Source organism: Aotus nancymaae, unplaced genomic scaffold (assembly GCF_030222135.1).
Source record: "Aotus nancymaae isolate 86718 unplaced genomic scaffold, 86718_ANA_hifiasm-v0.15.2.pri h1tg000006l, whole genome shotgun sequence".
Classification (NCBI taxonomy): domain Eukaryota; kingdom Metazoa; phylum Chordata; class Mammalia; order Primates; family Aotidae; genus Aotus; species Aotus nancymaae.
The window spans coordinates 47,085,100-47,102,009 of NW_026988417.1; the positions used below are offsets into that span (position 1 = coordinate 47,085,100).

Genomic DNA, 16,910 nt, shown 5'->3' on the forward strand with positions numbered 1-16,910 from the left:
AGCAATTTATATTATTCAACTCCATATCTAGCTTTAATCAAGTGAGTGCTAAATGTTGAAACATAGAGCTTTCTAAATAAAGAGACCGGGAGGCATATGAAATGGGGAGGATCAGTTTAGAAAGGTAGAAAGAGGAAAGACTAGTTCTATTTATTCATAGTTGCCATGTCTACTCATATTATGCCTTCAGCAAAATCAAACATCTATTAGCCACTTATTCTCAGTAAGATTCTGGGAGAGGTATTATCAGGGGTACAAAAATCTAAGGGAATTTGGCCGCGCACGGTGGCTCATGCCTATAATCCCAGCACTTTGGGAGGCTGAAGTCAGGAGATCGAGACCAGCCTGGCCAACATGGTAAAACCCCATCTCTACTAAAAATACAAAAATTAGCTGTGTGTGGCGGCGTGCGCCTGTAGTCTCAGCTACTGGGGAGGTTGAGGCAGGAGAATCGCTTGAACCTAAGAGGTAGAGGCTGCAGTGAGCTGAGATGGTGCCACTGCACCCCAGCCTGGTGACAGAGCAAGACTACATCTCAAAAAAAAAAAAAAAAATCTAAGAGAATTCTGATAAGAATAGGGTAGAGTACTGGGTTTTGAACCCTCTTTCTAGACCTATGGAATTGCCTTTAAGAATATCTGCAATGCGCTATTGGAGCGGTGGCTCACACCTGTAATGCCAGCACTTGGGGAGGGCAAGGTGGGTGGATCACTGAATCCAAAAGATCGACACCGGCCTGTGCAACATGGTGAAACCCCATCTCTACAAAAAATACAAAAATTTGCCAGGCCTCGTGGTGTGTGCCTGTAGTCCCAGCTACTCAGGAGGCTGAGGCAGGAGGATTGTTTGCACCTGGGAGAACTGTGATCTAGTCACTGCATTCCTGCCTTGGTGACAGAGCAAGAGCCTGTCTCAAGGAAGAAAAATATCTGCAATGAGATTTTCTTTGAGGTAAGGGATCTATGTCTGTGCATGGAAACTAATGACTGACTGATAGTGGGTATTTGGTTAGAGTCAGAAGTCCTGGATTCCTGTCTTGTTTCACCAATCGTTAAGCATGTAACCAGTATCTACCTCAAAGTGTTTAGTAAGGATGTAAATGAGTTGCAACACATGAAAAGGCCTACTAAACAATAAGTATTATATAAATGATTAGCTATTACATTTGCATTTATTTAGGTCAGCTTTTTTCTTATGTTTGAAAAGTACTTCTAATATGTATTATTTTAAAGGTAAAAAAATTTTTTTTTACTAGTTATGAGTAGCTTTGGAATAAATACCCTAAACTCATGAAAACAAGAGTAAAACGTTGCTATGAGGCTACAGTATATTTACTATATCAGTCTACAACAATAAATATTAGTGAATGAATGTGTTTTTCAAGCTCTGGATCATGACCTATTAGTGGATGGGAAACTGATTTAGTGGACTACAACCTGTACCAGAATAAAACCATTCATTTAACAAATATTCATTATCTCCTATGTGTCAGGCCCATGAAATTCACTAGGTGAAAAACAAAAGATCCCTGTTTTCTTGGTATTTGGAATTCATTTTTTCCTTAGCCATGGAAATTAAAAAATCCAGAAGAGCAATAACTTTCTATTAGTATCTTTTTAAAAATACTTCAAAACAAAATACACAACTGGGTTCAAAAGTCATTATTGCTTAACAATATCATTTTTTATAGTTAATTTTAAATATAGCAACATTTTGCACTCCCCAAAATAGAAACATTCAAAGAATTCAAAGATTCTTCTATTAACACTATAATTAAAGTCACCAAAAAAAAAAGATTTAGATGTGTATCAGGTTGTTAATATTTTGCATCAAGTCCACAAGTTTCAATTTTACTTTTCCTAACTTTAACTCTTATTTCTGTGGAGGAAAGAAAAGAGAATCTTTTTTTGTTTTTTGAGTGTAAGTTTCACTCTTGTTGCCCAGGCTGGAGTGCAATGGCACAATCTCAGCTCACAGCAACCTCTGGCTCCCGGGTTCAAGCGATTCTCCTGCCTCAGCCTCCCGATTAGCTGAGACTACAGGCATGTGCCACTATGCGTGGCTGTTTTGTATTTTTAGTAGAGACAGGGTTTCGCCATGTTGGCCAGGCTGGTCTCGAACTCCTGACCTCAGGTGATCCACCTGCCTTGGCCTCCCAAAGTGTTGGGATTACAGACATGAGCCACTGGGCCCGACCAATATTTCTTTTTTTTAATTTGCCTTTTACTAGGAAAGAAAAGTAGATCAATGGTTTAGATACTCTGACTAAAGCTCTATTTTGCCTATGCAACAATCCTGCAGAATGCAGGATGTGCACATGTACCCCAGAACCCAGAGTATAATAATAAAAAAAAAAAGCTCTATTTTGAAAGCATTCAATGCTATATATGAAAAGTGTTAGGTAAAATAATCAGGAGAAATGCTAAAGGAACAATGTTGTGTAGTTTTCGTAGTTACTACACTTGTTTGATTATTAATACTTCTTTTTTTCCTTTTTTGTTTCAGGACAGAGCCTCACTCTTCACTCTTCACCCAGGCTGGAGTCCAGTGGCATGATCAAGGCTCTCTGCAACTTCAAGGTCCTGGGCTCAAGCGATTCTCCCACCTCAGCCTTCCAGGAATCTGGGATTACCAGTGTCTGCCACTATTCCTGGATGATTGTTTGCATTTTTTACAGAGACGGGATTTTGCTATGTTGCCTAGGCTGGTTTCCAACCCCTGGGCTCAACCACCCATCTCAGCCTCCCAAAATGCTGGGATTATAGGCATGAGCTACTGCACCTGGCCCACATTTTTTTTTTTTTCTGAAGGTATCTTTTCAGTGACCTTTTTTGGATATGTCAGAGCTATTATCTTTCTCCTTCAATGGTCAGGTAACACCATTATCCTCCTAAGGAAATAGTTATTTTTCAACATACAGTTGATGGAATTTTCCTCAAGGGGCTGGGCTTAGTGTGAAGATGCCTTTACTGCAGCAATAACTCTAGGTTTCATGGTTTTATTTGTGAGTGACAGAAAACGGTTATGAATTATGTTAGTAGATTTCATAATTTTTCCTGGCAGGATAGATAAAAGGTTCATTGGAATAAATCTGTAAACCTTACAGTGTTTAGCCTGTGAATATATTATCTTTTCTATAATAAGATGTTCCTCAGAAGAAAAACATCTTTAAAATGAGGTAAGAAACAGGAAAATCTGTGAAGAAAAGGCCACTACTATCCACTTGCCAAGATAACTAAGTTCCAACAAATATCAAAATCATAGGAACATTATATCCATTTTTTGCCTGAGGCAATCCAGTTCTGGTGGGAGATTTTTCGATTTGTTTTTAGCTATTGGTTAATGTACCAAATGCATATTTGTTAAATAATTTTTATAGTGATACATACAGGTTTTCTTGTTGCAATGGTGCTTTTCTGTTTTTTGTACGTTTCATGAGTGAAAAGAGATTATGTTCTCTAGGATCATTCCAAAGTTTTAACAATCTGAATCCAATACTGACCTGTGACTAATGACACCAGCATCTGCCAGCAGTTCAAATATTCGTACCAGTTGTACTCGTAAAATGTCTCGACGCCTGCGCCGTTTCATATTCTATTCCAAAGACACAAAGATATTAATTAAAATCTTGCTCATGTAACTTGGAAAGAATAGTGTGAATGTCTTAGAGAGATTTTGGGCTCATCAAAGTTATTTTGCTTATACAGTGTCGACTGTGGGTCCTCTCGCAGCTACTGCCTCAAAGATATGTGTGAACAGTTTGAAATGCATGAGCCAAATAAAGTCACATGGCATCTTAGATGGTGACAGCCCTTTTGTGTCAGGGGAAGTAAAATACTATATTTTTAGGTTATTTGCTAATCAGACAGTTTTGGAATTGAAGCAATTAATAAACTGTTATCATGGAATAATAAAGAATCCCTAACACCCTCCGAAATATATGACAGAAGTGTAGGAAAAACAATCCTAAAAAGTTGTTAAGATTTTGCTCATGCCACAGTTTTCCAGTTAACAACTTTGGCACAAAAAATATAAACAAAAACAAGAAAAACTCCTTTACTCATTATGATATGAATAAATATGTTTGTATTACTTGGGCCAAAGAACTAGAATAATGCCTAGAAGAATAGCTGTAACATTTCAACTTGATTCTGCTTCTAGCAGAAAGTCATGTAAGATACTGATCACCTATATCACCTTCTATTATAGCTCATTATTTCACTTGTGATGTAATTTTCATATTACAGAGCAATTAACATATTTACTAGTCTTCCACTTTCCTGTCCATAACTCAATTTTTCTGCCTTCCACATGCGTGATAATTTACTAATGACCAATCAATTACATTTACTTTTCTCTGGGTTCTTTCTAAAGTTGACAGCAATTCATTTGGAACAGGACGATTTCTTATCAGTCTTTGAAGATTTCTAAAACTGGTTTTTGCAGTTTGGTTGGCCTGTTTTCATTTTGTCTTCACAGAAAGAGTGTGAGTATAAAGCTCTTACACTATAACTCACATTCACGGCACATCACTGTAGTGTTTAGTAACTTTCCTTCTGAAATTCAGAAGAATAAATGCTGCTATTTTGTTTTGTTTCAATCTCACATTTCTCTAATAAGTCATCCAGCACTGTAACCAAACTGATCATTCTGAAACAAAAATCAAATCAGTGACAAAATGGGAATACTATCATGATCCTATGGTGCTGAATTAAAGGAGTGAGGAACTCCAGATGATGTTTCAAAGTCCCTAAACTAAAGCGATTGTCACCATCTCCTCAGGGGATCCCCAACATTAACAGCACTGATTCTTAAACGTTCTACAGCAGACTCATCTAAGATGCTTTACAAAAACAGACTTCTGGACCCTACTCTGGGGATTTTCATTCAATACGCCCATGAGTCTAAAATTTTTAGCAAGCTCCCCAGGTAATTCTCAGATGCCACACGCACAGGAACTACTGGTCTACTGGTTAAAGCTAAAACTAGTAGTTTTTCGTGAGATAGTTCTCATCTTGCTATCCAGCTTAATATTCAATCACTTCCCCCATAATACAATTATACAGAAAAATTTGCAATTTCAAAATTCTTTGTGAAGTTTGCAAATGCTGTTCTTCGCCTAGAATACCTTTCCCTTGCTTGTCCACTGGGAAACGTGCTTCAAAACTAATCTCAAATATCGGCACTTCATCTGTTATCATGGAATAATAAAGAATCCCTAACACCCTGCAGCCAGAATCCCAGGCTTTCTTCTCTGTAGTTCTTAGATTCCTTTCTTTATGATTTTGAGTGCACAAGAAATTGTCAGAATTAAGGTTTTCATAACCATATGTCTCACTGGACTTATAGTTTCTGAAAGTTACTTAGAACCTACAGGTTTGGGAATCTAGACTCAGGCCTGTGAAACTACATCCCATGGGCCAAATCTGGCCCACTGCTACCTGTCACTGCAAATAAGGTTTTACTGGAAAATAGCCATACTCCATTTTTTACTTTGTCTATGAATGCTTTCATGCTACAAAAGGGGAGGTGAGTAGCTGCAACAGACACTATGGCCTGTAAAGCTGAAAATACTTACCATCTGGTCCTTTACGGAAAAAGTTTGCCAACTCCAATCTAGACCCTATTTTTTACCCTCACTTAAGCTACAGCAATTTTTCATCCATTTTACATAATTGGTTTCTGCATAAAATTTTCTGGGGGGAGGGGAAGTGTCTGTATCTTAAATAGGAGAATGCACTTGATAATCTCTTTTTAATTTCTAACTTTTGGTATAACATGTAAATATAGCAGAAAAATAAGTTCACTAACAGAGACTGCAGAACACAGCTCACCTCTGGCCTTCTTTCGAGTGCTTCTTTAATTATGGGATGTAATTCCTCTATTAGTTCCCTAGAAGAAAAATGGTACATATTCTATTAACAGCCACACAGATATAATCTGATGCATGCAAATATGTAAAAACATGATGTAAACTGACAAGTTTTAATTTGAATCCTACTGTTTTAAACACAGTGTCTATTGTTTTATTTTGCTTATAAAATAACACATTATATTTGGAAACCAGAAAAAAAATTATATCGGCCCCTTATTTTAATTTATAGAGATAAATACTACCAATATTTTTATTCAATCAGTTTGCAATCCACATATGTCTTACTTAGTTGAAACTATTTTATATAAAATGGTATCCTTTTCTCTCTTCCTACACTAACATAGTTAATTTTATGTGCCAATAATTAATTTATGATATTTAAACATAGGGTGGGATACTATTAATTTTCCTAGACATTTTCATTTATTAATGAATCATTAAATTTTATCTAATTTTCTCTTACTAAAAATATTATCTCAGTGAACAACTTTGCATATTTTTCAATGTCTTCATTTCTGACTATCTCCTTAGGATTAACTTTACAAATGAAATTAATGGGTCAAAGGGTATAAATTTTGTAAAAACGATAAATTTCGCTTTATTTATATTTTGATTTTAAATGGAAAATGTGCTTATTTTAAGATTGGGAAAATTTGAAAAAAACACAAAACAAAACAAAAAAAATCAGCCACAATTTAATCATGTATCAAAAACTGCTGATGTTTAAAAGTATCTGCCTCTAAACTGTTTCTAATTATGAGAATTTAATTATTTTAAGTTGAGATCACTTTTACATCCTATTTTTTTCAATTAGCACAAAAGTGTATTTATCTGTCGTTCTAATTTTAGTATATGTGCTGCCAAAGCGAGAACATAAGTGTATTTATCTGTCATAAAATCCTTTTCCAATACTTTCATTTACAAGGAATGCTATCCCATACCTATAATTACAATTTATTAATGTATTCTTTTTTATTTATTTTTATTTAAATGTTCCTCTCCATGAAAATCTTTAGCAAAAGGCAAAAGATTTATAGAATCTGAAGAGAAATCAGAGTATTAATGTATTCTTTGGTTATCATGGAGACAAAACATCAAATACCATTTCATATTAATTGAGGAAATTCTCAAAAGAATAAATTCAAGGCCCAGAAGGCAACAAGGCAGAATCTCAGCCAAAACAGAAGAATTTGCTCATTAATACAAAAAGGGATGAATGATATCAAACATCTATATAAATACTTTTTGAAAGATATTCTAATTCTCTTGGATAAGAAGAGGGAAAGCCGGAGTTTTAACTACTAGGCCAAGATTACACATTAATAGAATGACTACATAAATAAATAGAGTAGGAAAATATTTAAGATTTATATGGCATTTCATTATTTCTAGAACATATAGGTAAGTTTTAATCTGCTCAATCAAAATGAGGAAATAAAACTTCCAATAAATGACTTGTTAAATGTTACATGGCTAGTTAACTGGTGAAAGTCAGGCCTGTTATGTGACTATCCCAGTAAGTACTCTGCTTGACCCAACCATACCTTCTAAGTAGCACATTTATTCTTTTAGTGCATATAAAAAACCTAAGAACATAGTTACCTAAAAGCTCCTGGGTTGGTCCTGCCAAGACCTAAAACAAGGGATTCTGTGATTTCCATGCTCTCAGAGCGCATCATTGGAACTATGTGCTTAAACAAGGATGAAGGGGATGGGATTCCAATAATCTGGAAAAAAAAATATGTTTTTAACAGCCAATAATGATACTATGTCCAATTAGATAATCTGAAATTTCAGTAGTCTTAGGTCAATGATAAATGGACAGGTGAAACTTTACTATGAATGATACCTCAAATTTCACCTGTGGTGTACATAACTTAAAAGGTAAATAACTTGTCCAATGGCTTAATGCAAGTTCATTAACAGAACTTGGGACTCCTGATTTCTTACAGACACTCACTATCATATAATAGGCTGATTCGCTTCATCAGATACTCTGTACCTTTTGATTCATGAACATGAAGAAAACAAACTGACTTCTAAAATAGTCACCAGTGTTAAAGTCAGACATTCTGGTCTTCAGTTTTGTCAGTTTCATAAAAACTAAACCACTGCTCTTATCAAGTACCCTTTAGATCACTACATGATTTAGGGAAATTCTAGAAAGGTGTTTAATCATTTAAATGATTCCTTTTGGGTTTGGAGAAGTGTGAGAACTATAGGAACTGGAATAAGGGAAAACAGGTATGACAATTTCTCTAATAATATTCAGAATGATGAACTGAATGAGCATGGGTATTTCTTTCCAATGGAAAACTATGTATGCATTATTGATTCTAACTGGGAATCCATAAAAACAATGATAGGCTTCCTTGAGGTATTTTCCTTTTTTGCAAGTAAGTAATACACTTTCAACTGAGTTACTTTATAGTTCATAAAAAGAAATTTTAAAACCTTATTTTTATGGGGCCACTCAGATTTCATAGATCCAACAGTGGATCTGAGAAACTTACTTTAGAATCAATGCTATAGCCGCTATCTGGGGTAGACGCCAGCGTCTCAGGAGGAGAACATCTCACAGAACCTGCAGATGTGGAAGATGACGATGTTGCTGCACTGCAGCAAAGGATCAGATAGTTTCTCCACAGGCCAATGTATGAGTCACTGCTTGAGGTGGTGTTTACTTTCTTAGCATTGATGGGGCTACTAAGGAAAACAAAAGAAAAAAAATAGGCAGATATGAACAACACAACATGTTTTTAAAAGTTTGTTTTAACTAATGCTAAATTTTTCTTTCTTTCTTTTTTTTTTTTTTTGAAACAGAGTGTCACTCTGTCACCCAGGCTGGAGTGCAAGTGGCATGATCTTGGCTCACTGCAACCTCCACCTATCAGGCTTAAGGGATCCTCTCACCTCAGCCTCCAGAGTAGCTAGGACTATAGGTGTGTGCCACCATGCCCAGCAAATTCTTTGCATTTTTGGTAGAGATGAGGTTTTGCCATGTTGCCCAGGATGAGCTCAGATGATCCACCTGCCTTAGCCTTTCAAAGTGTTGGGATTACAGGCATGAGCCATTGCACCTGGCCTAATGCTAATTAGGGAGATGGTAGGCATAAGGTTTTTATTACTAAGGACTGTCTTTGTGGATGGATATCAATTAATAAAATACTAGATTAAAAATTAAAACATATTACTAGATCATTTTAACATTATTATTCCTGTGATAAAGTTACTATTTTATTGGGCCATATTTTATAACTTATGCATACTCAAGTAGAAAGAAAATAAAATCAAAATCACCTTCAATCCCACATTAAAATAAACACTGTATATCCTATATATCTTTAATTCACACTCATGAACCATAAATGCATGAATAGATCTCTTTTAATTTATAAAAATTAAATGTTTATTTTGTACCTATTTTTTAGACTTATGTATTTTCACCTCTCTATGTAAATATACTTCTGTGACATTATTTTGATTAACCACATGCTATATCAATATATAAAGTATATTCTATATAACCAAACTTTCACTGACATTTTGGCTAATAGCATTTTTCCCTATTATACACAATACTATATATTTGAATATACTTATTTTCTTAGGTAATTCTTGAAAATGAAATCACAGAGTCAAAGAAGATGCATATTTTCAAGCCTTCTGCCAAATTCCTGTCTTGAAAGATTATACCAAGAAAATATTTTGAAACAATTCCATAAATCTTTCCAAATACCAAAATTATGTTAGAATTAAGGACTAAAAGCAAAATGAAAGAGGAAAAATACTAATATACAATCCTTGCCTTCAACAAGTTTTGTAATATGTTAAGTAATGCAAATACACCACTTCATTAATTCAACAAGAGTATTGTATAACAATGTCATACTATGTTAGAAAATGATCCAAGCACTGGTAACAAATCAGTTAAAAACAACTGACAAAAGATCATTGCCCTCAGGTGGGCCATGGGACACACACAATAAAGAAACAAACAAAACAATGTCAGATGGCTAAGTCTGATGCAGAAAAATAGAGCAGAAAGGGGAAATAAAGAATGCTAGTAGGAGATGGGGTTATAATTTAAAATATGGTAATTAGTGAAGGCTACTTAAGATAAGTTCATCAGCTGCCAGGAGTAGTGGCTCATGCCTGTAATCCCAGCACTTTGGGAGGCCAAGGTGGGGGGAATCACCTGAGGTCAGTAGTTCAAGATTAGTCTGGTCAACATGGTGAAACCTCGTCACTACAAAAATACAAAAATTAGCTGGGTATGGTGGCTCATGCCTGTAATCCTAGCTACTTGGGAAACTGAGGCAGGAGAATCACTTGAACCTAGGAGGCAGAAGTTGCAGTGAGCTGAGATCTTGCCATTGCACATAGCGAAACTCTGTCTCAGGAAAAAAAAAAAAAAAAAAGATAAGGTTATCACTGGTATGCAAGGTGGCAAATGTCAATCTTTATTTAAAAAATAACATCCAGACCAGGTGTGGCAGCTCACACCTGTAATCCCAGCACTTTGGGAGGCTGAAGTGGGAGGACTGCTTGAGCCTAGGAGTTCGAGTTTGCAATGTGCTATGATTACACCCCTGCATTCCAGCCTAAGTTACAGAGAGAGGCCCTGTCTCTTAAAAAAAAAAAAAAAAAAGAAAGAAAAAGAAAACAAAACAAAAAAGAAATCCAATACACAATACCTGAGAACATACATAAACAATTAGCATGTGTATGTAGAAATACCAAATATATACATATATTCAAATCCAAAGGTAAGAATGACTACTCTGGGTAGGACGTTTAAGAGATTTTAAAAAGTAAGACTGAATTTGAGCTATATCAGATATGGATATGCAAAAAGAAAAAAAGGTATCCTGCGCACATGTCAACAAAAGCTCACAAAATGGAAACTGTTAACCACATGTAATAAAGTTTGAAAGGATAATTTGGTTCCAACATTAAAGGTTTTGATAAAAAGTTAGGAAAAAAGGCACAGAGTGGAGTTAGGTTTGAAGAGCTTTTAATGTGGGCCTCAAGTGATAGGTCAATCTAGATAGGTCAATCCAGGGTTTGCGTGGGCAAGTTATATGCTCAGAGGACTCATTCCATTCAATGTGATCAATGGGGTAGTCAGGAACCCAAACCCAGATTCAAAAATTCTCCTGTGTATTAAGAGCAAAAAGAAATTAACTGAAATTTATAATGACCTTGGTCAACTCTCCATTTCATCATCCGTTACTCCAAATCTTTACCAACATCCCCAAATCTACTACTCAATGCGTTATTACCACTAGCCACCAGGAGGTGGCCTTCCTTATACTGTCATCAGGAAAAGTAAGGCTGCTGAGCTGAGTTTCGCTCTGCTTCTCACCCTTTATCTACAAACTTCTGTTAGTATCTACATCCATATTCATCTTCAGAACCTTTCCTAATTTCTTCCCTTAACACAGATTCGTTGGACACAACTATGTACCAAGCACAGTGTTATTAAGTAAACTAACAATTAAAATTTGGTGAGACTGAATTACATGAAAAGGATGAAGAAGTTATGAGACTATGTCCTTGACAACATTCTCCTCCCTCCTTAAGACATCAATACAGTATCGCATATTATTTATGGACCTTCCAATCTGTAATACTTTTGTATCTTTCAAATAAACACATTATGAAAGCTGACAGTCTATGCATTTTTAAATTTAAACCAGGAAAATAACTTACTTTATATCCACCTGAGGGGACAACAACTGAAGTCTTGTGTATGCAAACATCCAAGCATAGCTCACAGCTGTAGAGCAGTGTTTAGGAAGATTTTCTTGCTTTAAAAAACTGGAAAGACTTATAATCCATGGGTCTTGGCCTTGGGTCACATGTGCAAATATCCATATGTGTGATGGACTAATCACATCAAACTGGTGGCTAATTGGAGAAGAGTTCCATTCTGCTAATGTCTGTAAATCTATCGAGCTAGGGCAATAGAGCAAAGTAGTCTATATGGAGAGGAAAACAATTGATTATTATACATTTCAGTAACTTTGAAAATTGTGCCATTTAAATTGCTCTAAACTGAAAGTGGTCTATTAGTAGTTTCTAAAGCAAGGTAATATAAAGTCCATGGTAGGTTGAAAGGAGTAGAGAATTCCTGAAATTGTATGTAAAGTTTGTGTATCTGCATTTTTTTTGGAGAGGGATTCCACTGTTTTCATTATTCTCAAAAGGATATACAAACCAAAGAAGTTCAGGACCACAATTTAAGTAATTCTTAAATAAATATCCAAATTTCACAGTATACTGAAAGCTGCTAGACACCTAAGAAGTGAACCATTAACTTTCATGTTGACCTATATTTATGTATGTGTGGAACAGACTCAAACATGAGCTCTTCTCCAGAGGTATATATTCTTAAGTACTTGTTCAATATTTGAACTCTTATACTAAAGAGATACACATTTATGTTCAGTGAAAAGTACATTTATTAAGCACTGGTAGGCATTACAAACAAGTCATCCATTACTCTCTTTTTGGAATAATTCATAAGTTAATTTATGATTAATATCTAAAACAAAATGCTTTAAATTGTGCAGATCTATTCATAAAATAGTTAGAAGCTTTTAAAGGTTCTTACCACAAATAAATGATAATACATAAGATGACGGATACACTAACTACCCTGATTGGATCATTATACAATATAGACATGCATCAAAACATCAAATTGTACCCCATAAATATGCACAATTGTGTCAATTTAAAAGTAAATAAAAATTAAATTTTTAAAAACTTTAGCATCGTTGGGGAGGGGAATTGTATGGATTTCTAATCATCTCTTAGGCTTATAAAATCTTATTACCAGCTGGGCGAGGTGGCTCACGCCTGTAATCCCAGCACTTTGGGAGGCCAAGGCAGGCAAATCATGAGGTCAGGAGATCGAGACCATCATGGCAAACATGGTGAAACCCTGTCTCTACTAAAAATACAAAAAATTAGCTGGGCGTGGTGGCATGCGCCTGTAGTCCCAGCTTGAACCCCAGAGGCGGAGGTTGCAGTGAGCCCAGATTGTGCCACTGCACTCCAGCCTGGGGGACAGAGTAAGACTCCGTCTCAAAAAAAACAAAAACAAAACAAATTTTATTACCTCCCTTGGTTGTATATAACTCATGAATTATAAGAATCAGGTGTTATGCAGAAAGCTCTTACTGTTATGCATTAACCTCTTGTCCATGTATTCTAAAATAGGAGGAAAGAATTTTTAAGTAGTAAGGTTTTATAGCTATTCTTACATTGACTTTGGAATCTTAATATATGACATTTTACCACACCAAGACCAAGTAAGAAAGTTTGCATAAACTTTCTTGGTAATGTGTTTGTGGACAAAATGCTTCTCTCCATTTTAATGAGTCAAATTACATATGAGATTGGTATAAAACACTATGTACTAAATCCACTATAGTTAAACTCATGTGATAAACAAAAAATAGTCACCAAAAAGGCAGGGTATAAGTTTTTGCTTTGAGTATCACTATTTTTTTCCCCACAGCATTTTAACAAGTATTTCTATGTCAAGAATAATATATGCCATAATAAATACCAAACAGTAGCATAAAGTAACATTCAATTTAATGGAAACTTCTTAGATTGGAAGGATTACAATTTTACAAACATGAAACTGTTTTTATTTGTATGTGGAAGAGTACTTAACCAAGTATAAACGGATGTCACTTTTTAAGTATTACTCTTGAGCACTTTCTAGTTTTCAAAAATACTTTCTAACATATTACATTTGTTAAGGAAGTTCTTTTATGTATGCATGTGTACATGTATGTATATGTGTCTGTCTTAAGTCTCAAAACAAGACTGGCTAGCATGAAGTCACTATGGTTACCTGATCAGCCCCAGTGAGATGTATGAAGCTCTCAAGAATGGATGGGCTTAGCCTGTCCATCACATCTATGGCTAATTCATCATCACCCTGTAAAAAAGACATCATATGTCTAAAAAAATTAGGAATGTTTAAGCAAGGTATAAAACCCAAGTAAACACTGAAAATATACTTCAGCACTATTTGTTACAAATGGAATTGAGAACAGTAGATTAGTTTAGACCCATGGTAGTAACCTACCTACTTGGGATCAGGACGGACAAAGAGATGTTTTTTCAGTACTTTCATTAGATAACTGAATGAAATACCTAAATCTTACCTTAGGTATTTCCAAAAGTGCAAATAAAGCCCGTATTTCTCTAAGGACACTGACGGCTAGTCTCCTAGTGGCAGGTCGACTGCTACAGAGAATGACAAGTGCAAAGCCTTCAACCACATGGAATACACTGGAATATGGGCTCCTTTCCAGAGGAGGGGGATGAGAAGCTCCATTAGCTACACCATGCTTGAAAAATAGAAGTTAAAAGTAAAATAAAAAATAGGTATGTACAGACATTCCAGAAAAACAATAAGAGTAAAGCAAATCACAGTAACTATGACTACAGCTCTGCCTCGGCTCAAGCAATTTAAATAGTATGTAACTTATAAACATGGAATAGTGTGCACAGTGAAAAGAACATTTTATTGGCAGTCTAAATACGAATTCTGTACCTAACTTCTATCATTCTCTATATTGTAACCTTGGAACTGACAATTGCTCTTCTAATTTCTATGTGGGAAATGAGAGGATTATAGTGTATCTTTCACACTCAGAGTATGGACCAGCAGCCTGGCAACACCTGAGAGCTTCTAAGACACTCTTTTTAGTGCCCTGTTGATTTGTATGCTCATTAAAGGTTGAGAAGTTAGGTTGGCTTCAATGGCCCGGGTCTAAAACCCCAAGGGGTTCTATGATTTACACATAATCATAAATCAATGATTTAAGTCTGTTTTATGCTTGAGGAGGGCAGATACTGTCTATGCAAAACAGGGACTGGTGACATGGATAAAACAATCAAATAATGCAAATGGAAGACTACCAAAAATTTATTGTATTGGCTTTAAACATATTGGACACAACCTAAAAGTGAGCTGGAATTATCTCTAATTTCTATGCTCATTAAAAACTAATTGTTAACCAAAGAGGATTAGAAAAGTCAGACACACACATGCTATATATTTACTACATGAACTATGGGAAATTTCAGTTTAAGGGATTAGGAACACAGAGTGAATAGACTAATAATACTGTTACTGTTTGATAAAGTAAATCTGTATTAAAACCATTACTGGTCATTTAGCACTGACCACATACAAAGGGACAATAGAAAAGAATCTGGTACCTGTGAGTCCTGGTTTTTATTATGCATTTGGGCTGCTTGTTTCCACTGATTTATTAATTGCACCAACATCTTTACAGCGTTATCAAGAAGCGTGGGATGGACATCAGTTACCTCACGAACAATAAAATAAACAAATCCTGAAAGAACATCCTCCCGCCAATCTGGAAAATCAAGCATTAGTGCCTGCAGAGTATTGAAAGCCAGAGCACGCAGTTCTTCATCCATATGAATTGTGAGCCTACCAAGAACAAAATTCCATTAGCAAACTTCAATACCTTTCAATTAGTTTTATTATCTAAAACTGAAAACTATGACCTTAAAATATATGTCCTCTTGTTTTGTAAGAACTACGAAGATAGCAACCAATGGTCACTTTTTCAAGCTATATTCAACTTTATGCCAGTTTATACTCTATCTGTTTAAATTCACATGTGAATCTATTTCTATTAGTTGGTGTTTTTACTATAATCTGAATAAGTATGATATAAATGACATTAGAATTCCATTTAAAATCCTTTAATCCTTAAAATACTGTATTGTTATCCTATAATCAATCAGAAATTGTATCTAATCATATGATATCTTAGCACTATCTTCACATCTATTTAATGGAATGTGAAGATATCCTTTACTATCACTGGTAAGGACATAATTTATCTCAATCATTCTTTATATGCATTGAAGTTACAGTTAAATATAAGATGGCTGATTGTGAAGAAGGATATGCAACAAATTAAATGGAATCAGTGTAATAGAATAATTTTTGAAGTTCCAAATGAGAGTAAATTTAGGAATAATATCATAAATGGTATATGCCTAGAAAAAAAAATAAGGCTGGGTACAGTGGCTCATGCCTATCTCAGCACTTTGGGAGGCCAGGGTGGGCAGATCACTTGAGGTCAGGAGTTCAAAACCAGCCTGGTCAACATGGTGAAATCCCGTCTCTACTAAAAATACAAAAAAATTAGCCGGGCATGGTGATGCACGCCTGTAATCCTAGCTACTCAGGAGACTGAGGCAGGAGAATCGCTTCACCCTGGGAGGCAGAAGTAACAGTGAGCTGAGATTGTGCCACTGTACTCTAGCTTGGGCAATAGAGCAAGACACCATTTCAAAATGTGTGTGTGTGTGTGTGTGTGTGTGTGTGTGTGTGTGTGTGGTTGACTCAGCACATAAGGTCCTAAAGAGAGTTTAAGTCTAAACAAATTAGGAAAGAGGCTATATAAAATTAGCTTTTAAACAATATAGGGCTCTGCATATAATTTTAGTTACAGAATTTTACCAGAACATAAAAGAGAATGATAAATAAGAACATTAAAAAAAAATGGTTGCAGCAATGGAAGCCACCATTATACAATAGTATTATATGAATAAAAAGTTTCTGATTTGAGGCTGGAGAGAATTAAGTAATTGACTACAAAGAAATTCATCAGAGTTAGAAATAGTCTGAATGAAAAAGATTAGTTCGTAATATTAAACATACAGCACAATTACATGCTTGGAAAGCTGGAAAAATGGAGTTATCCATGACAGAGGCAGAAAGTTGTGTGGTTTAGGAGAAAGGAGATATCAGTCTTTACCCTGCTGAACTCAGTTCTAGTCATCACTAAGCCAACCTTCAACTGACAATGAGACTAAAGAGAAGATGTATTGTAGCTAGACGGACTGAGGAACAAGCAACAAAGCAAGCAGCAGTTCCATCAGCACATGAGAAATAATGAGTCAAATTAAGCATCTCTAGCCCAGTATTCTGTCTCTAATAGTGGCACCATGAGATACA

General features: G+C 35.4%; 1 protein-coding gene and 1 pseudogene across 8 annotated transcripts in view; both read right to left on the reverse strand.

The window, feature by feature from the left end:
* FRYL (FRY like transcription coactivator) overlaps positions 1-16,910 on the reverse strand; it is a 272,384-nt gene that overhangs the window by 70,868 nt on the left and 184,606 nt on the right. For all 8 annotated transcript variants that reach the window (XM_012441093.3, XM_064366949.1, XM_012441090.2 and 5 more), the window contains 8 exons: positions 15,131-15,368; positions 14,068-14,253; positions 13,752-13,838; positions 11,591-11,859; positions 8,389-8,581; positions 7,478-7,602; positions 5,835-5,892; positions 3,503-3,594 (listed from right to left, as the gene is read on the reverse strand). In XM_012441093.3, coding sequence (XP_012296516.2) covers positions 3,503-3,594; positions 5,835-5,892; positions 7,478-7,602; positions 8,389-8,581; positions 11,591-11,859; positions 13,752-13,838; positions 14,068-14,253; positions 15,131-15,368 — 1,248 coding nt within the window. The remainder of the gene's footprint in view (positions 1-3,502; positions 3,595-5,834; positions 5,893-7,477; positions 7,603-8,388; positions 8,582-11,590; positions 11,860-13,751; positions 13,839-14,067; positions 14,254-15,130; positions 15,369-16,910) is intronic.
* Positions 6,862-6,929, reverse strand: LOC135271902 (U5 spliceosomal RNA; annotated as a pseudogene).